The sequence below is a fragment of the Lepidochelys olivacea genome (assembly GCF_965140295.1).
Source record: "Lepidochelys olivacea isolate rLepOli2 genome assembly, chromosome: 6".
Classification (NCBI taxonomy): Eukaryota; Metazoa; Chordata; order Testudines; family Cheloniidae; genus Lepidochelys; species Lepidochelys olivacea.
Genome location: NC_140416.1, coordinates 8067313 through 8094131, shown reverse-complemented (window position 1 = coordinate 8094131; position 26819 = coordinate 8067313). Strand labels below are relative to the sequence as shown.

Here is a 26819-nt window from a genome sequence, read left to right as displayed (position 1 = left end):
TCAAGGGGCACAAGCTGAGCAGGGGGTGCAGGGCTGGGATATTGTGGGGGCTGCAGGTGGGGACTGAGAGGTTCTGGGGGCAGGGCTGGGATAGTGGGGGGGCTGCAGGTTGGGGCTGAGGGGCACCGGCAGGCTCTGGGGGGCAGGGTTGAGATAGCAGGGAACTTTGGATTGGGATTGAGGGGCAGCAGCAGAGCTGGGGGCACTGGGCTGGCATAGCGTGTGGGGGGGTGCAGGTTGAGGGACACAAGGTTGGGATAGTTAGGGGGCTGCAAGTTGGGACTGACAGGCAGGAGCAGAGCTGGGGGTGTAGGCCTGGGATAGCAGGGTGCTGTGGGTTGGGATCGAGGGCACTGGCCCAGCTGTGTGTGTGGCGGAGTCTCACAGACACCCTCAGGCCCACCCAGGGCCTGGAGCTTCCTTTTCTGGGGGAATCCCCCCACCTCATCTCTCTTTACATCAAAGTGCTGATAAATGGTTTAACCCCCAGGTGAAATCCCCCTCTTTTGGGGTGAGATGGTTCAACCCAACCCTGCAGCTGCAGTTCCAGCTACGTGGTCAGCAGGTGGCGTCCTGGCGCTGGGCCGGGCATGAGGTAATGTGGTGAGAGTAGGGAGGGGGCAGTGAGGGCCCTGGAGACGCTACGCTCCTGGGAGCTCGCGCTGCGGCTCAGACTCCCCGGCTGCAAAACCCAAGGAAGTTGTTTGGGGAGGATACAATAGGCAGGAGGGAAGGAAGCAACCAAGCCGTGCAATGGGGCGTCGCTTCCCGGCTTTGGAAAGGGGACGTCGAGCTGGGTGACGGCTTGCATTTCCCTGCCTGCGTCCGGGAAAGCCCGGCCACCCAGATTCCTTTAAAACAAGGAGGCAGGAGAGCAACAGGGAGGTGGAGCTGCTGCTCATCCCGTGCAAAGGGGGGGAGAAAAAAACTAGAGCATGAAATTTCGAGAAGGGCTTGTTGCAGAAAGAAGCAGCAGCAGGAGGCGGAGGCGCTGCAACTAGTGTAACTAAACCCCCGCCCCCAAGAAACCCAGAGCGAGCTAATCCTCCTCCTGGGAGCCCCATTGCAGAGCAGCGCCCCGTAGCTGGGTCTTGGCGGATGAGTGCAATGTCTCGGCGCTGCAGGAGAGCTCCGGGGGGGCACGTTGCAGGGAGGGGGGAGTGAGGGCGAGCCGCATCCCCCCTCAACAAGCAGCCCGGAGGACCCCCTCCCCCCGATTTGTTGAGGTCGCGGGCCGATGCGGCGCTGAACCCGGCCGGCGGAGCCATGCTGCTGGGCTCGGCCGTGGTGGTCTGGGAATGGCTGAACGAGCACGGCCGCTGGAGACCCTACAGCCCGGCCGTCAGCCACCACATCGAGGCGGTGATCCGGGCCGGGCCGCGGGCGGGCAGCGTGGTGCTGGGCCAGGCGGACCGGCGGCTGGCGCCCTACCTCCTGGATCTGCACTCTATGCACCAGTTCCGCCAGGATACCGGTGAGTGGGGGGCGCCCAGCATGACCCGGATCGCCCTGCTCTGCCGGGCCTGGCCTGACCCGGATCGCCCTGGGGAAGGGGAGCCCGACCCGCATTGTCCCGTCCCTGTCTCGGGTCGTTCTGTTTTCTGCCCTGTAGCGCCCTGGTCCGGATTGAGGGGCACTGGCAGAGCCGTGGCGGGAGCTGGGGGGGGAGGTGTCGGGCTGGAGGGGCACTGGCAGGGCGGGGGTCCCGAAGCGTGACAGTGCCTGTGGTTGGTGCCCGTGGTTTTTTCAGTCCTCGAGACTTGGAGGCTGGTGTTTCCAGCCCAGCTGCACCTGGGCTCCCTGCGGGGAGGCAGCCCCCGGTTCGCAATGGGAAGGATGTGGGTGTTTCCGAGAACGGGAATATACCCAGGAAAGGCGGCTTGCCTGGGAATCCCTGGGCGCCTGTGAGCTCACACCGAGCTGGGGAATCCCCACTGCATCCCGAGAGGAGGGGGGAAGAGGTTGCAGGTGGGGCAGCTCCCCCAACATGCAGGGTGTGGAGCAGTGTGAGCCTAGCCTGGCACCGGGGGGGGGGGGAGGGAGTGGAACTGGGAGGGGTGGGGGGAAGAGATGGCAGCATGGGGAGTGCCAGCTGGGATGGGGAGACCCCTGACAGCACAGGGGCTCCCAGCTTTATGGCAGCCCCTCCCCGCTTTGTTATAAAGTGGGGAAGTGCTGACTCTTGGCTGAAGCTATGCCGCTCGAAAGGGCAGAGCAGAATCTGGTTGTTGGCATGGGGAAGAGTGCTGGCTGGGGCTACTGTGGGGCCACAATGGTTGGCTCCTCGGCTAGCCTCTCTGGCACTCTTGGCTTGGTGCCCCGTGCAGCCCCGTAGATGCAAGGGTATAAGTTGGCTGTGGGGGCTGAGCTGGAGACATCAGTGGCCCTGCCCAGAAACAAGGGTGCAGTGGTGGCCTGTGCATGGCTGGACATGATGCTGGGGAAGATGGGCACCATGCTCCTAGTCCTGGATGTTCCCAAGCGGGATGGATCATGGACTGGCGCTGCTCCTGCTGTGGGTTCCTTTCCCCCATGGGGCGTGGCTCAGCTCCCACTCCTCATCCTTCCCGCTGGCCCTGTGTCTGCTCGGTCCAGGCCCTCCAAAATCACCCCACTCAGTGGGCTAGTCACCATGGAGAGAGAGGCAAGTTGTCTGTCCAGGTTCATTGGGGCCAGATTTTTCTCTAGAGACTGTCCAGAATAACCCCTCCACACACACACACCACTCCCAGTGATGGAAGGGCCAGGCAATCCATTGCTCACGGTCTGCCCAGAAAGTGACATGGTGAGCCAGCACAGAGGATTGGGAGGGAGATGGTGATCCCCAGGTGGATGCCCGGGAGAGGGGCGGTGACCCAGGGTGCGGGCAGCCTTTCTGAATGGGATGTTGGTTTTGCTCTTGGCGTGAAGCCTGGCAGAAGCTACAGGTGTCCGTGGCTGGGGGCTGTGGCCCAATGGTGATTGCACCCGTCCTCAGATCCCTTTTCATTTCCCATGTGGCTGGGGAGGGCGCCACAGCCCTCCAGATGAACTGCCCCTTGGCGGGCTGGTGCTCCTGGCACAGAGAGTTAAGCCCACCCCACTCCCAGCTCTGAGATCTCCCCTGGGGTGATAGGGGAGGGGGGTTCTCCATTTTTGTACAGGCCTGAGATCTGCAGACAGCAGAGCCCCCCCATCCACTTTGGTGGGATGCGGAGTCGGTTTCCAGTGGAGGCACCCCTACATACATGGGGCTCCCAGTGGCAACCCTCTCTTTCCCCAGGTTCCATCTGAGAGGAAGGCAGGGAGTAATAGTGAAACAGGGGCTCTGAGGGAGGGAGGGGGGTGGGGTGTTGGCTGCTAGAGTGCCCCCCCCCCCGCCCTACTGCTGGGCTGAATGGGGAATTGTTCTGCCTCTGGCTGGCTTGCTCTGAATGTTGTTGTTTTGGGTCATTAAGGGGTTCTGATGTGGGGGGTCACGACCCCAGCTGAGCCTTGAATAGCTATTGTCTCTTTTCTTCCCTTATTGAATGGGAGGCTGGCCGCATGTCCCTGGCTATGGGAGGGGAGGGGGGACTTTCCCACAGGATTGCTGCATGGCGCTGGACCTGCCAGATGCTGAATGCCAGCACTGGCTCCTTCCCCTTCTCATCTGGGATTATAATAAATTACAGATGCTGTTCGGAGCTTGGTTTCTCTCCCCACCCCTCCCCACACACAGCTCCCTTGGCAATTCCCCCTTTGTCCCCCTCACGTCTCATTCTCTGGCCTTTCTCGATGGAGGAGAGTTAAAATATTTTCTACTGAAAACTCAAGACTAATTGGCTGAGGAATTCTGTCAAGCTCGGAGTTCGAAAAATCACATGGGAAGCGTTCGAACTCCCTTCCCCTGCCATGTTAATGTGCACAATTAAAAATCCAAGCGTGACCTCCCATGGAGATGTAATGAAGTGTTGGAGCTGACAAAGTGAGGGGTTGTACCCCAAAATTGTAGCACTTTAACTATATACTGGTGCTTAAGATGTGATAGCTGTTGCCATTTGGGAAGAGGCAGAAGCTATACCAGTATAAAGCATGCTAGGGGTTGTACTGATTTAAATGTGAAGGTAGAATCTCACCAGAATAATTACAGTGGTACCAAACTGGTGTGTAGACCAGCTCTGAGACTTCCTTGTGCTTTACAGCATGCTTACGTGCATGTTACGAAGCACCGTATGTAATTACAGTTAAACTCCAGTTTATTCTTTGTTCATATGCTGAGCTGCAAAATTCAGTGTGTTCTATTCTGCTTCCACCATTGCAGTGTCTGGGTGCCTCACAATCTCTGATATTTATCCACACACATCCGTGTGTGTGTCTGCTTTACTGATGCAGATCTGAGGCCCAAAGAATCATAGAATATCAGGGTTGGAAGGGACCTCAGGAGGTCATCTAGTTCAACCCCCTGCTCAAAGCAGGACCAATCCCCAACTAAATCATCCCAGCCAGGGCTTTGTCAAGCCTGACCTTAAAAACTTCAAAGGAAGGAGATTCCACCACCTCCCTAGGTAACGCATTCCAGTGTTTCACCACCCTCCTAGTGAAAAAGGTTTTCCTAATATCCAACCTAAACCACCCCCACTGCAACTTGAGACCATTACTCCTTGTTCTGTCATCTGCTACCACTGAGAACAGTCTAGATCGATCTACTTTGGAACCCCCTTTCAGGTAGTTGAAAGCAGCTATCAAATCCCCCCTCATTCTTCTCTTCCGCAGACTAAACAATCCCAGTTCCCTCAGCCTCTCCTCATAACTCATGTGTTCCAGACCCCTAATCATTTTTGTTGTCCTCTGCTGGACTCTTTCCAATTTTTCCACATCCTTCTTGTAGTGTGGGACCCAAAACTGGACATAGTACTCCAGATGAGGCCTCACCAATGTCGAATAGAGGGGAATGATTACGTCCCTCGATCTGCTGGCAATGCCCCTACTTATACAGCCCAAAATGCCATTGGCCTTCTTGGCAACAAGGGCAAACTGTTGACTCATATCCAGCTTCTCATCCACTGTAACCCCTAGGTCCTTTTCTGCAGAACTGCTGCTGAGCCATTCGGTTCCTAGTCTATAGTGATGCATGGGATTCTTCCGTCCTAAGTGCAGGTCTCTGCACTTGTCCTTGTTGAACCTCATTGAACCAGATTTCTTTTGGCCCAATCCTCTAAGGGAACCTCTAAGAAACTAAGGGACTTGCCCAAGAACCTGCAAGAAATCTGTGCCAGAGCAGCGAATTGACCGTGGGTGTCCTAAATCCCAGGCTGGTACTCTAACCTCTGGGCTGTCCATCCTCGATGGGATTTCTAATGGGAATCTGTCATTAGTATTGATTAGTGTGGTTCCATTGCTGTGTTTGTTTGTTTTAAAGTCTCTAGAAGCTTTTTATTTTTGGGAACGCCCTACTCACAGAGGGCTGGGTCCAGCAGCTGCATGTTTGTTTAGTGCAATAGTGACTGGATGAGGTATCGCATACAGAGCTAAAGGTTAGTTTTTTCTTGAGAAGTTTGATCCTGCAGTGTCGAAGTCAGGGGAAATTGTGCTGCTGCCCTGGGTGGTGGCAGGACCGGGCACAAGAGGGGAACCACAGCAGAGCAGTTAGTGTGCCCCAGCAGTGTCTCTCTCTGAGATCTCATGTGATCAGAATAAGCCCAGCAGGGTTTTAAAACTTAACACTGTCAGAGTTTGTGAGATTCACCAACTGAGCTGCGCTGGGTCAGAGAGGGTCCATGCGGCACCCGTGGAGTACTGGATCCGAGTGTTGTCTTCTTGGGTTCCATCGCCTAACATGGTTCAGCTTTGCAGGGACTGTAGTCCCACGTGTATTGCCTTTTGACAATTTTTTTGCATCAGTGTCGTAAAACATTTCCTTTAAAAACTAAGGAAATTCCCAAATGCACAATTGTGTGAAAGCTACAAATGGAGGTTGGTTCTTAAAATGGAAAGAGAAATTTTGTAGTAATTTTAACAACAAAACATCTGAAATTCAGGAATCTCCTGGTTTGTGGAACCTCATTTAACTGGACTCTGCACTTTTACCAATGCTTGTCCTCTACCCATGCCCCACTCCCTTCTACCCCTACCCTTCATCCGCATTCTCGGTATGTACCACAAACCTTGAATTACCAAAAATACACAGAATGCCATTGCACTGTGCCAGGGATGAAATGAGTTGCTGGGGCTCAGCCCAATTCTGGGGTGCCCACACCCAGAGAACTAAAGCTCACTGGGGCTCTCCCAGTACTGGAGTCCTGTGAATTTTGGGTTCTGATTCATGCTGGGAATACTATCAACTACCGTAATGTAGATACGCTTCTACTCCTCCATTCTCACCTCTCCATGGAGCAGCAACTCACACACAGACTCTCCTTCCATTCAGCCACCTGTCAACAGAGAGAGACATTTCTGCTCTTACCCCTCTGCCTACAGCCCAGAAATGATACTGCCCTGGATACCTGTGGCTTGACTATATTCAGAGGTGGCTACATTTTGTAGCAGAGCCCTCTACGACTTGCATAGCTGGGCTGGGGCTGAGTGCTATGGGCGGTGTCAAACTGCATTCAGGTCCAATTCAAATAATGTCATTGATGCAAACAGCATTTGGAGGTGATTGTGTGGGAGGAAATCAAAACCAAGGGGACAGAAAGCTCAGGCTACCCTTTCTACCCTGTTGATTGCAATACACCTTGTATCTGTAACCTCCACATGAGCAGCAGAGTCCAAAGAGAGGTGGGTAGGGAGGTGGGGTCTGAGTTAAGGCTGTTTGTGGAACCATGACTGTAAATTTTCTGTCTTTTACAGAGTTAAAAAAAATCATTATTTGTAGCCAATAAAGGCCCCAGCTCCAGCTGGGCTTCATGGTGGTGGGTGCTGCACAGACCCTCAGCTTGTCTTTGCTCCCAAGTTCCATTCGTCTAACTTAAATTGGTTTAGTCAAATGAGTGCAACTTTTGAGTGGACTTGTGTACCAGCTTAGTGCTGGTTATATCTGTTTAGTTTCTGCTTGTAAATCTACTGATGAGGGACAGACTACTACCAGCTAGATTAAGGCCTGGTCTACACTTAAAATATTTGCTGGCATAGCTATGTTGATTACGAGGGGGGAGGGAGAATCACACCTCTTGTCAACATAACTGTGCTGGTAAAAGTTCCAGTGTAGTCAAAGTTACACTGGCAAAAAAGGTCCTTTTGCTGGTTTTGCTTGTTTTGTTCAGAGAACAGGTATAAACTCTACCAGCGGAGGAACTCTTGCTGGCATCAGCTGTGTCTCCAGTAGGAGGGGTTGCCAGGATCACTATACCTGCAAATGCTTTCCTTTGTAACAGGGAGGCTAATGAATCGTTCGAACAATTTAGCAAGTCTCGCGGTGGATACTCCGTCACTGGTCATTTTTAAATCAAGATGGGATGATTTTATTAAAAGCTGTTCTCTGGGAATTGTTTTGGAGCAGGTCTCTTGGCTGTATTAGACAGGAGGTCAGACAAGATGATCGCAATGGTCCCTTCTGGTCTTGGAATCTATGAATCTAGTGGAGATGAAGCCTGATGGAAGAGAGTCCACACACACAATTGTGCTGATAAATAAACTGGTATAAAATCAGCCCTTCCCCTTAAGCTTATGCGACTTTGTTTGAAGTGCAAGAAACATTCTTTGCCCCTAAAAACGTAAGTCCAGATCCCCTAAAAGGTATTTAGTGCTTAATTCCCATTGATTTCAATTACAGTCAAGGCAATGGCTCTCAACCTTTCCAGACTACTGAACCCCTTTCAGGAGTCTGATTTGTCTTGCATACCCCCAAGCTACACCTCACTTAAAAACTACTTGCTTACAAAATCAGACCTAAAAATACAAAAGTGTCAGAGCACACTAATACTGAGAAATTGCTGACTTTCTCATTTTTACAACATAATTATTAAAAAAAAATCAATTGGAATATAAATATTGTACTTACATTTCAGTGTAGAGTATATAGAGCAGTATAAATATGTCATTGTCTGTATAAAATTTTAGAGAGTACTGACTTCGCTATTGCTTTTTATGTAGCCTGTTGTAAAACTAGGCAAATATCTAGATAAGTTGATGTACCCGCAGGGGTACACATACCCCTGGTTGAGAACCACTGGTCTAAGGCTCTGACATCTTGCTTTAGGCTGGTTACGTCTTGTATCCCCCAGCTCGTACCCCCATCCCATCCCATGGAGGCTGTGGGCCCCCAGCTTGTAACCCCCGTCCCTTCCCAGGGATGCTCTTGGGGAGTGGGGTATGGACAATGTATGTAGCCTGGCTACCACAGACTCTTCTCATCTCTCTGTTTCTCCCTGCTCTCCCTAGGCACCATCCGCCCAGTGCGGCGGAGTTACTATGACCCCTCCTCGGCACCGGGCAAGGGTGTGGTGTGGGAGTGGGAGAATGACAGCGGCTCGTGGACAGCCTATGACATGGAGGTGGGCATCACCATCCAGCATGCCTACGAGAAGCAGCACCCCTGGATCGACCTCACCTCCATTGGCTTCTGCTACGTCATTGACTTCAGCACTATGGGCCAGATCAACCGGCAGACCCAACGCAAGCGCCGCATCCGCCGACGCCTCGACCTGGTCTACCCGCTGGTCACCGGCACCCTGCCTAAGTCCCAGTCATGGCCGGCCAGCCCGGGCGTTTCCAGCTCACCTCCCACCCCACCCTGCACCTGCCCCCAGTGCCTTCTGGTCATGAGTGTCAAGGCGGCGGTTGCGGCTGGGGCCAATGGTGGGACTGGCGCCGCGGTCCCCCAGCAGCAGCAGCGTAAAGCCTCCGCCCCGTTGGGTGGCCCCAAGCCTCCCATCCCAGCACCTGGGCTCAAGCCCCCAGATGGCACAGCCACCACGCGCAGCTCGCTGAAGACGCTGGCCTCCCAGGTGAGCCGGAGGCAGGCAGCCAGCACACCGGCCCTGAGCTCGGCCACCAGCCTGCCTGCCGCCAATGGGAAGACCACACGCGCCAGCCTCAACACCCTCAACCGCACCCACCTGCAGCGCCTGGCCATCGCTCAGTCCCGTGTGCTGATTGCCTCCGGGTGAGTGAGCGAGCAAGCGAGGTTCCCCCTGGGGTTCTTAATAATCAGCCCAGGTCCAGGGTACCCACAGCACAGAATGCCAGCCCTCCAATAGCTGGTGCTAATCAGCTTCTTAGCCAAGGGTCAGTGAAGTAGGCTATGGAGGCCGAACTCCCTGGTGGCTGTTGGCAGGACTGTGCATGCGGGAGGGGGGAACTTGCCCTGGGGTAACCTGTCCAGTACCCACTCTGGGAATGGGCTCCGAGGGCTGCCCCACTGGCCCTTTCAGCTGCGTTCAGTTAACATCCATTGAAAGGAGAGCCTGCATCACGGGTCCCGCTGTTTGTTTCCGGTGCCCTGCACCCTCGGCCTTGTCCATGGACATCTGTGCTGCCACTGTAGCATGCGTCCGTCTGCCACGGCTGCCCATCTGGGACCATGCATCTGTTGTTTCAGTCTCGTGCTGTGTGTATACTTTCATTCTGGTGTTGCTGCTGTTTTACTTTAAAGGCCTTCGGCAGTCAAGACACCAGGCTGGCATGGGATGAGAGACCAAGTGTTGTCATAGATCAAAATCTGGATAGGAGTCGGAAAGCAAAAAGTAGGGTCCAGTGGTCAGTTCTCATCCCGGCAGAAGGTGAACAGAGGGATATAATTTCCATACTGAACCGTGCGGTATTTTATATATTTATTAGTGATCTGGAAAGGAGGGTGGACAGGAAAATGTGCAGAAGACACAAAGGTATTTAGGTTAGTTAGGACCAGAGAGAGCTCCGAGGAACTTCAGAGAGACCCAAACAAGCCTGGGGAATGGGCAACATGATGATAAATGAAGTTCAGTGTCAATAAATGCTGTGTAATGCATACTGGAGGGGAAAATTTAAACCACTCGTGCACCGTACGTTAATCGCATCAGCTCAGGAATAAGTTGTCATTGTAGATAGCTCAGTGGAGACCTCTGCGCAGTGTGCAGCTATGGTCAGAAAAGCAAAAAAGCTGTTAGGATGCTCAAGGAATGGGATGGAGAATAACACAGACACTTGTAGTGCCAATACATCAGTCAGTGGGGTGGCTTTGCCTGGATGCCTTTGACAGCACAGGTCACCCTGTTCCAGAAGGATGTTGTAGAATTAGTGGGGTTCAGAGAAGGGCGGTGTGAATGGCTAGGGCCCTGAAAAAACTTCTATGAAGAGAGATTGTAAAAGATTACCTTAAAGAGGAGCTGTATAAGAGGGGACGTGATGGAAATATGTAAAATACTGACTGGTCTAGAGAAGGGAGATCCCTGTCTCATAACATAAGAACAAGGGCGAGTCAGTGAAACGGAGAGGGGGGGAATTCAAAACTGATGAAAGGAAATACTTTTCCGCACATTTTGTCATTAGCCAGTGGAACTCTCTGCCACAGGATGTCGTTGAGGCCAACGACCTAGTAAGGTTCAAAAAGGAACTGGACATTTTCACTGTTAACAAGAATACCCAGAGTTATAACAGTAAGTGATGACAAAGGTAGCAGGGATATTAAACCTCCTGCTGCAGGGGTTAAGCCAGTCTCTAGTAGAGACCACGATGAGACCTAATGTGGGGGGAAATTATAACCTGTCTGCTCCTGTAAGGCTCATGTAGCTTCTTCTGCAGCATATGGTGCCAACCACTGTCAGAGACAGGAGATTGGGCTAGCTGGATCTGGGGTCTGATCCAGACTGGCAGTTTCCTTGCGAGTCCCAGCCCAAGTGTGCAGGGTGCATTTACGCCAGGTGACTGGGGTGTAGACCATGTCAGCCAGTCCCAAGTTCCAGCCATTAAGACCTGGGAATTTCGTTAACAATTGGCCTGGGGATTCCATAGTATTTGTGTTTTAGCTGCCGTAGGTGGAGGAAACCCCAAGGTCCAGATCCCAGCTGGTATAAATCAGCTTGAGCCCAGCTGGGGATCTGGCCCACTGATTCCACTGGAGCTACATGGGCCATCGCTCCATTGACTTCATCTTCTGATTTACACCCACTGCAGATCAGGCCCAGAATCTTTGTGGTGGCTATTTGTCACCTCCAAATCTATATGGCACAAACCTCCAGGGTGGTGGAAAGTCCCTAAGGAAGAAGTAAAGCCTGCTGTAACTGTAGCCCACACCTCAGCCCCTCTCTATCTCCCTCTTCACATCCCAGCCCCTCTCTTTCCCCCTTGACAAATACCAGACACCTCTTTAATGATAAAATGGGTGAGGCCCGCAATCCCCTTTTGAATCTTAATGAGGCTATGGGACATTCTTTCACTCGGCCCTGCAGGGGGAGGGAGGCGCTATCAAAAGGCCTATAGAAAGCTTTTCATGCCGCTGCCTGATGAGGAAAACATTTCGCCCCCCTCCCCAGAAATCCCTTTCTTGGCCATTTAATTAGCGTGGTTCTCGCCCTTTGTCTGTCTTTTCCATCAGCCTTCTGTCGCGGTTCGCCCAGGCCTGTGACCCCTCCGGGAAACTTTCCCATGATAGAGAGCAGGAGGAAAGGGCCACAGGAACAAAAGGAGCTGTGAATGGTTTAGAGACTCAGGCAGGGTTTCTAAAGATTGAGAGAAAAGGGACATGGGGATTGAGAGAAAAGGGACATGGGGAGGAGGAGCGCGGGGGAGGGCATGTCTCTAGATTAGAGGATTCTCTGGCTAGGCCTTGGTCTGTCACTACGGCAACTGTTGTCCGGCTAGGAGGGTGCCCGGTTCTGGCTCGCCCTCCTCTGTTGCCGCCCCCAGGTATTAAATAGATCCCCCTGCTCCCCCCCCCGCCCTAAGCCATGTCAAAAGTCCAGCCATGAAATGGCACATTCCGACTCGGCCGGGCGCGCTGGTGCCCTGGCGTTGTGCCACCTGACCCCTGTGTCTTGCCGGGGAGCTGTCTCTCATTCCGCAGGCTCACATGGCCGTTTGTCCCTTCCAAGGCCGCAGAATGGGACACGGGCCACCCCCAGTGCAAAGTGTGTGGGGCTGTTTTGCCATCATCGCCCCCTAGAAGCCCCACTTCTTCCCCGACTCTCCAACGCCACTTAGCCCTTCAGGGGCATAAGCATTGATGGAGAAAGTGGGCAAAGCAGGCCTCACTGGGACACCAGCAAAAAGCACAGGGCATGGAGAAGAGAGAGTGGGGGGGGCACCAGTTGTGGGCTCAGCTGACCTCACTGGCAATGAGCGGTACATGCCCAGCCAGCAGTCTGCGATGGTGCCTATGTCTGCAATTTCCTGGGCTCAACCTGGTTGGCAGCAAACACTGGACACGAGAGTGGGTTGCGTAGTGGGACCTCTGCCCCCTGGGTTCTGCCTTGTACCCAGAGTCCCCCTTGGTGGTATATTTCCCCGAGTCTTGTTGCAGTGTTGTCTTTTCCTTTTCGTAAGTCCATCTCAGGTGGTGCAGTCATTAGATTCGGTGCCAGCCCAAGGTCTTGTGATATTCAGTCCCAGCGCCTTGGTCTGGGCCAGAACAGCACTGCCACCTCCAAAGCTTGGCTGTGCTTCCAGGTCTGAAAGATTGTAGCCCCACCAGCCCTAGAAATGATCTCTTGAATGAGTAGGAGATGTGCGTATAAAAATCCCATTGCCTGGATTATCGTGATGCTCCTGCCGTGTCAGTCCTGGCGGAAGAGCTAAACCCGGAAAACAGGGCTGTGTACCATCTGGGTGTAACTGGAGCTTTCTGCTGCTCTCAGGCTGCCACGGACATGTCTGAAGTGCGTGGGTGGGTGGAGCAGTGGCCTGAGGTGATTTTTAGGGCCAGCCCCCAAGCTGGTGCTGCACCCCCCACCCGTCAGCAAGAGTGAAATCAAATCCATCCTGGGCATGGCCAACACCCGCCGCAAGACGACCAAAAATACGCTGGAGTGCAGTTGTCATCAGGACAAGGAAATTTTGGGGGCAAGGCCTTGTGGGGACTAGAGCTCTCTAGCTTCTGCCCCACACTCCCCTCAGCCTGTCATTGTCTCTGGTGGCTGTATTTCCAGATCAGATGATGAGTGTCTTCCCCACCCACGCTCTAGCCCTATGCTCCTACCCAGATTGGGTGCACACCCTGGCTCGCATGTGCACATGCTGGCCCTTGCCAGACTGGGTTGGCCCACAAGGTGTGTGAACTGCAGGATGTTAGCCGGAGGTAAAACCTGCTGGTCTGGTTGGGTCACATGAACAATAACAGCTCCCATCCCCTGCAAGGTGCAGCCTGGAGTGGAGAGGAGAGGACAAGTGGCTGCGGGCTGTCTGGTGGGAGCTGAGTGCAAGGCATCCTGGGAAAGGGAATGTGCCACGTGCCCTTGCTTTGCCAGCCCCCTTCTCCAGTGGGGGGTGTCTTGTGAACTTCAGGCTGAGCCACATTCACTCCCTGGTTTGCTGAGCCCCTTGTCCTCGGATCGCTCAGCCTGCCCCAGCCCCAGACCATGTCCCCTGCTTTTCGGGCTCTCCGTTGTCCATTGACGTTCCCGCTCCCTCTCTGTTTGGAGGGCTTCTGTTTGCTCCTCGCTCGCCCCCCTACTCCCTAGCCAGGATTCCCGTGGTGGGGGGCAGTGGCCTGAGACAGGGGAGCCTCTGGGAACCGGTGGGTCCATGCATTGCACCAATCAGTGGGCCAGGAGCTTTCCCCAAGGGGATGGACTCACAGTGAATTCTGACCCCCCAATTCCTTCCCCTCAGGGTTCCCACCGTCCCAGTGAAGAACCTCAACGGCTCAAGCCCTGTTAACCCCGCGCTGGCAGGTGAGGGAGCCAACCGGTTGGGCCAGCCTAGTGTGACTGAGCAATAAAGACCTCCGGGGGCAGGGGGGCAGACTCACACTTCTGGGGCTGGTGTGGGGAGTGGGCTTTGAGCAGCACCTGTGTAGAAAGGGATGGGGGGTTCTGGGCAAGCCTGTACCTCAGAGGAATGGGGACAGACAGTGATATTGGTCCATTTGTTGTAAGGGGTGGGTGGAGAGGTACCCTGTTCTAGGTAGGGGATGGAGAGCACCATTGGAGGGCAGGACAGGGGGCTCATAGGCTGCGGTTTAGGAGTGAGTGGGGTTGGGATGTCCGTTCTGTGAGGGTGCTGGGGTGCGGGGGATTCACAGGGTGGATCTGGATCTGTTAGAGCCGGGGTGGAGCTTCGGGTTGCTGGCCCAAAGGGCTTGTGGGGGTGCCTGAGATTCCTCGGAGCTGGCTTCTCAGGGCCTTTCCTCATCTCTCTCCGGCAGGGATCACCGGGATCCTCATGAGCGCGGCGGGGCTGCCCGTCTGCCTCACCCGCCCCCCCAAGCTGGTGCTGCACCCCCCACCCGTCAGCAAGAGTGAAATCAAATCCATCCCGGGCGTGGCCAACACCTGCCGCAAGACGACCAAAAAGCAGGCCAAGAAAGGTGAGTGTGAGCCCTTACTCAGAGCCTCTGGGAGTCTGCACACCCCTAGCGGGAGCCCCTTTCTGTCCCCATGTCCTGCCAATCTCCCCACCAGGGTGCCATTCACCCCAGCCTTATTGCACAGCTTCCTCTCCCCCCCCCCCCCCCCAGAGCTCTGTCCCCACTCAACCCTCCCTTCCCCATGGCGCCCTTTTCCTAGGGTGCCTCATGTCTCCCCAGACACGTTCAGGGCAGTGTAACTCTTGCTCCCATGTGCTGCTTCTCTTCCTACCTGCCCCAGGTAAAACCCCGGAGGAGGTGCTGAAGAAATACCTGCAGAAGGTGCGTCATCCTCCGGACGAGGTGAGAGCGTGGTGTGCCAGGTTGCCGTCTGTTGGGGTGTAGGGTCGGTCGTCTGTCTTGGGCTAGGTATTCACTGCCAAAATCTCTGTAGTTCTGCAGTGCATTAGCGCTCTGGCTGTACAATCCTGGAGAAGACAAGGCACAGGTAGATTTGACCTCAGTGTAGCTGGACAAAGTCAATGCTCTACCCCCGCATCCCTCAGGTGACCTCCGCCAGCTACAGCGAGATCAGAGCCACGTCTACACCAGGATCGTACAGCAAGCTGGAGCTGTCCCTGGTTGGTTATCTTGCCATGCAAACACACCCTTTTGGGTGAATTGTGAGGAAAGGTTGCTCACGCTGTATGTGAGGTGTAGGGGGTTGCATGCTGTGTGCACGTTGTCTGGGTGGGTGTAAGCACATGGCAGAGTTGCACTGAGGGCGTTTCATAGCTGCTTGCTTCTGGCTGTTGGTGTGTCCTCGGGAAGGGGATCCTCGCGCCAGCAAACAGGGCTAGGCTGATGCCACTGGAGCTCACATCTGCCTGTCCTTCCACAGAGCAAGGCCAGCTCTGGCTTCCCCCGCCAGTGGGCCCTGACCCTACCCTGATGACGGGGCTCTGATTCCTGGTTAGCCTCGCCGCCACACTGAACCTGCATGGCAGTAGTTCTTGCCCAGTGGGACCTGGGCTGAAAAATGCTCCTCTCTCCCCCCCAACATGGCTCATTCACATTGGCCTACATGCTCAATCGCTGCGAGCCTGGGCTGGATTCAGACCAGGTCTGTCTCTCCGTCTGACTCAACTTTCTCCTCTCACTGCCTCCTCCTCCTCCGCTGCCCCCCCCCTCCCTCCCAGGACTGCACCATCTGTATGGAGCGCCTCTCCACCCCCTCTGGCTACAAGGGACCCCAGCCAGCTGTCAAGCCCGACCTAGTGGGAAAACTGTCCAAGTGTGGCCACATCTACCACCTCCACTGCCTGGTCGCCATGTACAACAACGGCAACAAGGTGCGTGGGGGGCTTGGCCAGCTGCCACTACGGGGCCCTGGCTAGGACTGGCTCCTAGCATAGAACGTTCCCTGGGGTTGGACGCTGAGCCAATCAGATCGCTTGCCTGGGGCTGAATCCTCCTTCCTGATAGGCTGTAAGAGCCCAGTGTTCTCTCTACCATTTCTGCTGGTGTCTTCCATTGGCTCTGTGGAACAGGAGGGCTTTGCTTAGTCACTTTGCGGTGAGCGCCGATTGACCCTTCCTGAATGCTTGGCTGTCTCAGTAAACGTTAGCAAGTCGAGTAGAAACCATTCTCAGTGTGGGTCTTCCTCATATCTGGCCATCCCTGCCCCAGACGGCCTCTTCCATTCTCTTCCCTTAAACCATCAGTGAATTTTACACAGTTTTCCCATGGTTTTATCCTGTTTCGTTAGGATACCTGTCTGTGCTGCAAAGGTTATCTGGTTTGCTGCTGGGCGTGAGGCAGTAGTTAGAGATCCAGATGGGGAGTCATGAGACCTTCGCTGATGTGCAGTTATGGTTGGAAAATGTCCCCTCACCTGCTGGAGAATTTTTGAGTTTTTGGCAAAAAAATCTAAAGCTAGAGTATCTTGGCTATAATCCCAATATTTCCATTTGGAAAGTAAGCTGTGGTGCCTCCTACGAGTTACTTTGTGGGTGCCTTGTGACGCCATTCTCCTCTATTGGCCAGGCTACCTGCTTGGACTATGTCTCCCCTGTTGCATCATGGTCTCCTTGTCTTGGTGAGGGGAGGTGGTTGCATCAGGACTGGTGTATAGCCATGATGCATCACGGGAGTTGAAGTCCAGCTGAGGAGCCCAGACCATAGAAGAGAATGGGAGCATGAGACAGCTGAAATTCAACTCTGATAAGGTCCCTGCTCTGTGCCTCATTTTCCCTATCTGTACTACAGAAGGTATTGTGAGTAGAGCGGGGTGAATCACTGCATTTTTTTTTGGTTTGCTGACCGTTCTGCAAAATTTAAAAAAAAAAAAGTTTGGGTCAAGCTGAATTTGAAAATTCTGAAAAAATTTGCCACATCAAAAAAGTTTGTTTTGGGCATTTTTAAAGGCCTAGAGCAGTGGTGCTCAACCGGGGTACGCGTACCCCTGGGGGTTTGCAGAGGTACATCAACTCATCTAGATATTTGCCTAGTTTTACAACAGGCTACATAAAAAGCCCTAGCGAAGTCAGTACAAACTAAAATTTCATAGAATTACTTGTTTATACTGCTCCATATGCTGTACACTGAATTGTGACTATAATATTTACATCCCAATTGATTTATTTTATAATTAATTGTAAAGATCAAAGTCAGCAATTTGTCAGTAATAGTGTGCTGTGACACTTCCGTATTCTTATGTCTGATTTTGTAAGCAAGTAGTTTTTAAGTGAGGTGAAACCTGGGGGTGGCACACAAGACACATCATCCTCTGGAAAGGGGTATGGTAGTCTGGAAAGATTGAGAACCACTGATCTAGAGTCACAAAATGGCCAAAGAAGGAAGCATTGGTGCCACCTCCCTTAAAAGCTTTTTCTCAGGAGTTAGGACACTCCCTTGGATTGTGGGAGACGTGAATTCAATCCCCCTCCCTCCCCACCACCTGATCGGAAGAAGAGATTTGAAGTTGGGTCTCTCACATTGCAGAAGAGTGTCCTGTGGGCACCGGGGCAGGTCTCTCTCTCTTTCTTCTTGAAAATGATTCACGCAGATGACCATTGATCAGTGTGTCTTGAGAAGAAGATCCATTCAATATATCCTAGGGAAGGTTGAAATTTTTCTGATGAAAAATGGCTTTTCAAACCAAACAAATTTTTGTTTGGTTTGAAATTTTATGGGGAATCAAAAATGTTTTGCATCATTTTGATTTTTCATTTTTGGGTTTTGTCCCCCCACCAAGAAAAGCGAGGGAAAGGCGTGAGGAAGAAACATGAAACTCAGAACAAAACTTTTCGATTTTAAATTTAAATGGGGGAGAAAAGGAAATTGTTTAGTCAAAAAACCTGAAAAAATTCCATAAACATTTTTGAAAAAAACAAAGAATGTTTCATTCTCAGTCATTTTACGGGAAAAACTATTTTTGATCATTCATATTATTTCCTAGACAAGGTGCGGGGGGAGTGTGTGTGGTTCAGTAGAGGGGTGTGTGGCGGGATTGGAGGAATGTCAGTCTGACAACAGTAAATATGAAGGAGGAAGCTCTCCTGATTTGGTTTCTTTGTCTCCTTTCTTCCTTTCTTACTCTTGTTCTCAGGATGGGAGCTTGCAGTGCCCAACCTGCAAAACCATATATGGGGTGAAGACTGGGACTCAGCCCCCCGGGAAGATGGAATATCACCTCATCCCTCACTCGCTGCCTGGGCACCCTGACTGTAAAACCATTCGGATCATCTACAACATCGCGCCAGGGGTCCAGGTGAGACCCCAGCTCTACAGGAGGGAGGGGGCATGTGTGACACTTCCCGGAGTTATCTGGGGTTGGGAGGCACTTCGCTACCACCTGCCCTTAGCGTGAGGAAACCTTGTCTGTGCCTACAGGGGACCTGCTCCCTGCCTCCACAGGCAACAGACTCAATCCCCTCTAGGCCTCGCCAGCCCCCCATCACTCAATGGCATAGTGCTAAGCACACTCCAACCTTAAACCCTCTGAGCGTCTCTCTGGAGCATCCAGCCCCCGCTCCACTGGACACTCACAAAGTTCACAGATTCACTGCTCCCAGTTTACCAGTTCCACCTCCAGTCACGGCTCTGTGAAACACACAGCACTGAGACAAGTATGTCGTGAAAACAAGCCAAAGTTTATTTAACAAGGCATAAAAACGGCCATACTGGGTCAGACCAAAGCCCCGTATCCTGTCTTCCAACAGTGGCCAATGCCAGGTGCCCCATAGGGAATGAACAGAACAGGTCACCATCAAGTGATCCATCCCCTGTTGCCCATTCCCAGTTTCTGGCAAACAGAGGCGACTACAGACACAATCCCTACCAATTCTGGCTAATAGCCATTGATGGATCTATCCTCCATGAATTTATCTAGTTCTTTTTTGAATCCTCTTATAGTCTTGACCTTCAGAACATACCCTAGCAAAGACTTCCACAGGTTGACTGTGCATTGTGTGAAGAAATACTTTTTTGTTTGTTTTAAACCTGCTGCCTATTAATTTCATTGGGTGAGCCCTAGTTCTTGTGTTATGAGAAGGAGTAAATAACACTTCCTTATTTACTTTCTCCACACCAATCATGATTTTATAGACCTCCATCATATCCCCCCCCTTAGTTGTCTCTTTAACAAGATTGAGACTTTTCAGCTTAGAAATCTCTCCTCATATGGAAGCTGTTTCATGCCCCTAATCCTTTCTGTTGCCCTTTTCTGTACCTTTTCCAATTCCAATATAGGCATGGAGATTCAAATGAAAGCAAGTAGAAATTTTAGAAACAAAAGGTTACATCTAAAGTAAAATCATAACGTGTGTTCGATAACCTAGACCAAGTCAGCTAAAGCTCCCCCCAAAGCCCTGCCAGTGTGTTTCAGCCAGGCCTGGCTGTGATCCTTTTCCCATGAGGCAAGTCACGCTTGTGTCCTCAGTAAAGAATGCCAGGGGTACCTCTGCCCCCCCAGATATCCCCTGAGAATCTGTCATCTGTACTTGTAAACAGGATCTCTTGTATATTTCCTTACTTGATTAGCAGCTTGGCTATGTATGCAAATAGATCTGCATTGTGGACAACAGACAATGCTCAGACAGGGAGGTAAGCTCAGCCTGGAATGGTCTGAGGCATGTCACCTGTTTACCCACTGTGATGGGTTCCCCCTGGGGTGCCACCTGGAAGTTTGGTACCACTGAGCCCTCTGACCCACCAGCCTGGGCGCTTCTTCTCACACTATACTGCTGTGACAAGCAACAGACTCACTCCCGGTCCTGCACTTTCTCCAGCATTCATACAGGTAGGGGCACACCCAGCTGCAGTTACTTCAGGCTCTCTGACCAGGCACTGCATGGACCAAAAATAGAGAGGCTACAGCCAAAGTAACCACCAGCTTCCCAGCTAGAACCACCACCCCCGCCACCCACACACACACTGGAGTATAAACCCAAAATTATACCATCTTGCACTGTAAGCTAATAGAGTTCATCCCTCCCTAAATGTGGAGAGGAAATGCAACAGCCCCCTGAGCTAAGATTCCCAAGCACTTCACTCCAAACTTACTGATTTAGATTAAAACATAAAATAAGTTTAACTACAAAAGATAGCAGATCAAAGCAGATTACTTAGTAAATAAACAAAAATGCAAACTAAGCTCAACATACTAGAAAGATAGGATTTGAATTAACAATCTCTCACCCTGATGGATGATACAAGGAGGCTGCAGATTCTTAAGGCACAAGCTTGCTTTGCAGCTTGGAATCCCCAGGTTTTCATACACAGGCTAGAAATCCCTTTAGTCTGGGTCCAGCACTTCCCCCAGTTCAGTCTTTGTTCCTCAGGTGTTTTCAGGAGTCCTCTTGTGTGTGGAGTGAAGAACAACAGATGATGTCACTCCCTGCCTTATATAGCTTTAGCATATGGCGTGAATCTTTTGTCCCAAACTCAGCTTGTGGAAAAACACTGACATCCCCAAGATGGAGCCCAGAGTCATGGGGCCTGGTTAAATGCCCTTGCATACCTTGCTGAGTTATAGCAGCCATTACTTACAGGCTGCCTGGAATGTTTACAGGGGAAGATTAAGTTTTTCCATGGTCCATTGTCTTTGCTGATGGGCCATCAGCACTGTCTGGCTTCTTCATTGTTGTACCAGAAAGGCTAGTTGTGGGTGTCACCCACAGTAAGCAGGATGGAAATATATTCCTAATTTTATATACAAAAACGATTAATGCACGCAAATAATCATATTCAGCAAATTATAACTTTTCCAATGACACCCCACATTACCCGTCTTGTACAAAATGCATCATAATTATGTCCTTAGCATATCGTCATATCACTGTGAAGAATATGGGGTGCAATGTCACACCAGCCTTAACTCACATACCTTGAGAACATAATTTTCAGTATAGATGCATAACCCCTTAAATATTATCTGTACATACATGTCACAGCGATCGTGATGACCAGTGGGCTGCTGGCGCTCTGTAGAGACCTCATGTGCCACCCTTTGGTGAATTATTATGCAGATATCCAACTCGGGGGATCCCTATAAAACCCTATGTACCCACTCTGCCCACTGGCCTCAGGAGACCCCTGTATCAGAGCAGATGGGTGTGGAAGGCGCCTCTTGTGAGAGCAGTTGCTGTATTGTTGCGTGTAGCCGCCTTGGTGCAACCATGGAGAGAGATCTGTGATAACTCCATACCCCCAAGGGCTGTCTCTGGTTGTGACCCAGTTCTTGGAGGGAATGATCATGCTGGTGCAGCAGCTGTCTTTTGCTTGGTGATGGCGCGTACATTAGAAGCAGCCTTTTTTGGAAGTGCTGCCGGACAGGCAGGCTGCATGGGGAGTTCGGGGTAATGTCTCTCTGCAGGGCCACGGGCCCCTGGCTGGGCACCCTCCTCCCTGGCGGGGGGCTTGTAGTAGATCCAGCAGTGGGTGATGGGGGCACTGGAGGGCCCTGCAGTTGTGTGGCCCTGCAGCTGGTGATGCTGTGATGACTCAAGATTAAACAGCGCTTATGCACCCTCTCAAGATCCCAAAGGATGCAATTTCTCTCTCTCCCTCTGCACAGGGACCAGAACATCCAAACCCCGGGAAAGGCTTCACAGCCCGTGGATTCCCTCGACACTGTTACCTCCCGGACAGCGAGAAGGGCCGAAAGGTGAGGGGTGTCCTGCCAGCGTTCCCTCTGATTTTTCCCACACATATGCAGAATGAATTTTGTTATGGGCATCAATATGAAGGCAATGTGTGACACATCACCTTCATATTGTGCACATTACAAAATTCGTGTGGTGGGCGTGGGGCCGAGGGGTTTGGAGTGTGGGAGGGGGCTCAGGGCTGGGGCAGAGGGTTGAGGTGCGGGCTCTGGCTGGCAATGAGGGCTCAGGACTGGGGCAGAGGGTTGGGGTGGGGCTGGGGATGAAGGGTTTGGGATGCAGGCTGTCCCAGGGCTACAGTGGGGAGAGAGGACTCCCTACCAGCTCTCTCTCACCCCCCCTCCCCTGCAGTAGCACCTGGGCTGAGGGGGTGGCAGGGGAGAGGCGCCTCTCCCCACCACAGAAGCTCTAGGGCTTGGCTGGGTTGGCCTCTCCCCACCACAGCCCTGAGTGCCTGCGGGGTGCTTAATAGGCTGCTGTGTGGCCGTGCAGCTTAGAGGGAACTTAAGTCTTGTCCTATGTCTCCCAAACCCAGGACATTCGGACTGTGGGGGGATTCTGCCTTCAGTCAATGGTTCATTAGGGCAGTGTGGGGTGGGGTGAGGTGAGCTTTCCCCAAGAGAGCAGCTGGTTTGGGGCGGGACAATAGCCAAAGGAAGAACCACACACCTCTAATATCCCAGGTGGAAAGTGTTCTCCAGACCCAGAGAGGGGACAGAGCATCCCTACAGAGTGGGGTTATTGTCCTGTGGAGCTGAGAGAAGGGGCTGTCATAGGACAGGCTGCCCCCTCCTCACTGGAGAGCCGATGAGGGAGGGAAATCTGTAGAAGATATAGGGTTGCCGGACTAGCCCAGGGGTCTTTGGATGATGATGGGGATTCATACAGGATCATAGCCTGGTGCGTGCGTCCCCGACACAAGCTCCTCTTAGGAGATGAGCTTCAGCTCTGGGACGTACCAGCTCCTTTCACTTGGTCTCCTGCAAAAGACCTAAGATGCCAGGAGCCCACCATTTCAGTGACATCTCTAATGGATAATCGAGGCCTTTTCAGAGGCTGTGGGTTCATGCCAGAGAAAGCCCCGGTATACTCCACAGCGAGCCAGACCTAAGTCCATCAGCGCTCTGTGTACAAGAGACCAGATACAAGGTCAGTTGCAGACCATTTAAAACAAAAAACAAACCCCCAAATCAAACCCTGGAGTTTTTTATTGAATTTTGATATGAAAATAAACTCATGTTTCTTTTGTGCTGCTTCTGAATGTGCTGGTCATAACATGTTGCCGCATTTTGTATGGAAAACTCAGTGCCTTGCCTGTCATGAGAGGCAGCTGGAGATTTTGGTTGGGGAGCCAGGTTGGTGGTTGGTGGTGGTGAAGCACATCAGCTGGATGAACAGCTGTGAAATAACAGAGTTATCATGTTATGTCATCGTTATGTTTCAGAGTTAACGACACAATGGGATGAACCGCGCCACTCAAGCTTGGGAGAGGCTGTGTGCAGACTCCAGCCTGTCTTGGGGTGGGCTCTCAGCTGCTTGTGTATTAACCTTTCCTTCCTGCACTCCCCCAGGTGCTGAAGCTGCTGCTCGTGGCCTGGGACCGCCGCCTGATCTTTGCCATCGGTACCTCCAGCACCACCGGCGAGTCAGACACGGTGATCTGGAACGAGATCCACCACAAGACGGAGTTTGGTTCTAACCTCACGGGCCACGGCTACCCAGACTCCAACTATCTGGACAATGTGCTGGCCGAGCTGGCGGTGCAGGGCATCACGGAGGAGAGCGCGGCCCAGGAGAAGGACTGAGAACAGGAGGAGGGGAGGAGATGGCATTTCTTTGTGGCGGGAGCAGCGCTTTGTCACGTGGCGGTGCCCCACACTCGCCGCCTCCTCTCTGCCCCGGTGCCTGCACCCTCCCCCACCTCCTCCTCCCACTGCTGTGATGCTCAGAGGGCACCAGTCGCACCATTGAGACGTGTGGCTTGGGGTTGGAGCAGAGGAGGAGGCCCACGGTGCCTCGTCAATGGGCATATCTGTGGGGCCGGTCTCCCAACATGGGCGCCGCCCGCACCCAAGGTTACCAAGGTTAATCTTGTTGCACTTGGCTGGGAATGGAGGGGGGATTGAACCGCTAAACCCTGTGAAAATGAACTGCCTCTTAGGGCACTACCCTGCGGGAAGTGCTCCTGTCCCATAAGGCAGCTCCGGCACCGCATGGGAGCCGCTGCAAAGGCCTGTGGGAATGCCAAGGATTCAAACCGGTCCTAGTCTTGCCCCGGTTAGGAGACTGGTTGCGTGTTGTTATGTCACTGCTGCTTTCATGTTGTGGACTCAGTGTGAGTTGGAAATGTGCTGTTTGCAGGTCTGGTACCCCCCGCCCAACCCACCTCACCCTCCCAGGCCTGCCTGCCTGCCTCCCCGATCCCACCGCACATCGGGTCAGAACCAGGTCTGCTGCCTGCTTGGATCTGAGCCTTGGGGAAATGAGATGGAAATCCCATCTCCTTGATATGTTCCACACTGGGTCAGGACCAGAACTAGCTGGGTACGAGTCTCCTGGTGCTGGTCCATAGTGGGCTGGAGCAGAACTAGTTCCTTAATAATTCATTCCAGCCGCTACGTGAACAGTGCTAGAGCAGGGGATGGGAATCCGTGATGGATGGATCAGAACCAGACCCGGTCTTCTCCGGGTCCCTCTTCCCCTCCCACTCCCCCTAATCCATTCTCACCTGGGTCAGAACCAGTCCAGCTGGCTCAGTTTTGTGCAGTGGGGTGTGCGGGAGAGAAATCCCTCACTCCCTGATCCCTTCTGTACGGCTCAAAACCAAGTCTGGTTCTCCCTGTCTCAGTGAGTGTAGTTTACTCCAGTCCCATCCAGAACTGTGTGAGCTGATCTCCTTGTACCTGTGAAGGAGCCATACCCCCGGGGTGGCTCTGTCTGGTCAGGCCTGGTGGGGGTGAGTTGTTATGTGGGGAGGGGAGGTCTGATCCCCCCCCCCCCCGGCCCCATAAGATGGGTTCTTTGAACTGTTTGTATGGGGGAGTCCCCCTGGATACGGATCTGAATTTATATACCTCATGTTTTGGGGGTTTGTCGTATATATGTATGTATATCTATCACGTCACGCTTGAAGATGACGTGGCGCTAGGATGCTTAAAGGAAACGGTACTTAAGTTAGACCTAGAGGCCAAGTCCGCTGGCACTGGCCGTTCACCATGGCATGGGGGCGAGGCAAGCTGGGCGGCCATCTTGAAAGAGAGGCGCCCAGTCAGGCTTGGCCACATTGCAAAATGGCCACCACACGCCCCTCAGGAAGGTGGGAAAAGGGCACAAATACGCTCCTGTTAGTGTTTGGAGGGGGGCAGGGGGCTGATTGGAAACATGCCTGACCTGGGGTTAGCCTCCATGTTGGGGAAACAGGAGCCCAGTAAAATCTATAGTTCATCCATAACCCTGCTCAGCCTCTGTGGTGCTGCGACCTAGTGGCCTCTTTGCAGCTAGTGAGTGAGGTGGGTCCCATGGGCTATGCGCCAGGTCCCATCCCTGTAGTGAGATGGGGAAGGGGTGGGTGAGGTGGCTCCCTGCTGGGATCCTGACCCTTTCCTGTCTTGTTGCTTAGTTCTTTGGCTTCTTGGGCTTTCCTGGCTTGGGGATTTTCCCCTTGCAGCCCTTGTGAAGTCCCTGTGGGGCAGAGGAGAGGGGAGCAGGTGATGTGGCTGGGTGGGGGTAGGTGAGGCAGGACTAGGGAGGGATAGGAGTTGCGATTGGCTGCAGATGGAGTTTGCCGGAGTGGTGGCAGGAGCAGGGAGAGGAGGAGGGGAAACCCAGAGGCTTCACAAGGCCTGTTCACCCTGCCCCAGAGAGATCACAGCAGCCGCCAAGCTGGGATGCCTGAGGAACTGATCCTGTTCCAAACTGCCTGGAAACCCCCTTCATTGCCACAACAGCCCCTTTTAGCGAGGGGCTGAGATCATCTTGTCCTGAGCACCCCTTTTGTCCCCCAGAGGTGGCCAGTGCCCCAAGACCCACCCTTTTCTGTATTTCCCATGCACTTGCTAATGATGGGGGAGTAGTCCTACCCCCAGACTAGAACAGGGGGGAAAAGGAAAAAAAACACTAAAAAATGGAAATGTTTTGATTTTTTTACAAGGCAAATGATGCTTTTTTGATTCAAAATTGCTTTCCATTTTCTTTTTTTTATCTTTAAAATGCTCTAAACTTGAAACTATCTTTTTTTCTTTGAGTTGCCAGAATTTTTTGGTTTCTAAATTATTATTTTTTGAACCACCAGCAAACTGAAAATGCTGTTAATCACACAGATCTCCCCCCAACCCTTGAGATTCCCCACTGTGCATATCTGAGCTCCCTGCCCTAGCCTCCCCCACATCCTCTATCCCCCTCCAAGTATATCTCAGCTCCCGCCCCAGTCCCATATTCCCCCTCCTAGCCAGTAAGATTGTCACACGTTACCCAGCCCCTACCCCTGTTGCGCTAGCAAGGAGTGGCCTCCAGTCTGACTTGGTTTCTAGGATAGGGGAAGAGGCTTGGAAGGGGTCACCTACAGGCCCCTGTGATTGTTCCTCCCAGGGAGGGGTGGGGTGTTGATTGTCTCTTCCTCCCTCCCCCTCCAGCTGTGCTTTTGTTTTATTTCTAACTGTGGTTTTATACTTTCTCTAGAAGGACCAGGGTGGGGCAGGGTGGCTGGGCTGTGGGAAGGGTCATCCCTCCTCTCTGTGTGTCCTCGTGGCATTGGATGCGGGGTGTGCGGCTGGGGTGGGGCAGTGTCCTGCTGTATATTGTGTTCTGTTTGTGAACGGTGCGCTGTGCCCATCTCTCTGGTGTGTTGCCACACGATGGCGCTGCCTGCTCGTGTGGGGTGTATGTGCCAGTTTAATAAACGGAGAGCTCTCCCACGAGGTGGTGGGGGCGTTTGCTGTCTGCATCACCCGGGCCTGTCCGTGTGTCTTTTGTTACCCGTTTGTGGCAAGTGGTCATGTGAGAGCCTCTTCCTTCCAGGGGGATGGTCAACCCAAGGCCAAGAGGGAGTTACGGAGTCTGATTCTCATTCACCAGCAGAAGTTGGTTCCATAAGAGAGATTCCCTCGCCCACCTGCTCTCGCTGAAATCTGGGACGAGCATGGCTGCCAACAATCTTTTCGTATCAGTGAGTTGAGTTGAAACAGTTCTCTGCTTTGGTCTGTCTGAGCAGGCACTGCCCCTCTCACTCTCCAGAGGTGATGCCCCCCTCATGAGCTGTGAGTGTTTAATTCCCT

General features: G+C 52.8%; 1 protein-coding gene across 2 annotated transcripts; it reads left to right on the top strand.

Moving 5' to 3' along the window:
- Positions 1-619: 619 nt before the first annotated feature.
- On the top strand, positions 620-26491 carry DTX4 (deltex E3 ubiquitin ligase 4). Of its 2 annotated transcripts, XM_084631894.1 has the most exons (9): positions 620-1474; positions 8341-9064; positions 13705-13766; positions 14240-14401; positions 14682-14743; positions 15580-15732; positions 17991-18152; positions 21459-21548; positions 23118-26491. In XM_084631894.1, the coding sequence occupies exons 1-9, from the start codon at positions 1267-1269 to the stop codon at positions 23349-23351; spliced, it is 1857 nt and encodes a 618-aa protein (XP_084488020.1). In that variant the 5' UTR covers positions 620-1266; the 3' UTR covers positions 23352-26491. The 2 variants fall into 2 exon arrangements, with proteins under 2 accessions (XP_084488020.1, XP_084488021.1); XM_084631895.1 differs by lacking the exon at positions 15580-15732.
- The last annotated feature ends 328 nt before the right edge of the window (positions 26492-26819 follow it).

What these genes read in the sequence shown, in the direction of transcription:
- DTX4 (XM_084631894.1), top strand. Translation starts at nt 1,267, where the DNA reads ATGCTGCTGGGCTCGGCCGTGGTGGTCTGGGAATGGCTGAACGAGCAC. An exon ending in CGTGTGCTGATTGCCTCCGG is followed by an intron (nt 9,065 to 13,704) that starts GTGAGTGAGCGA and finishes CCTTCCCCTCAG; the next exon opens with GGTTCCCACCGTCCCAGTGA. An exon ending in ACATCGCGCCAGGGGTCCAG is followed by an intron (nt 18,153 to 21,458) that starts GTGAGACCCCAG and finishes CCCTCTGCACAG; the next exon opens with GGACCAGAACATCCAAACCC.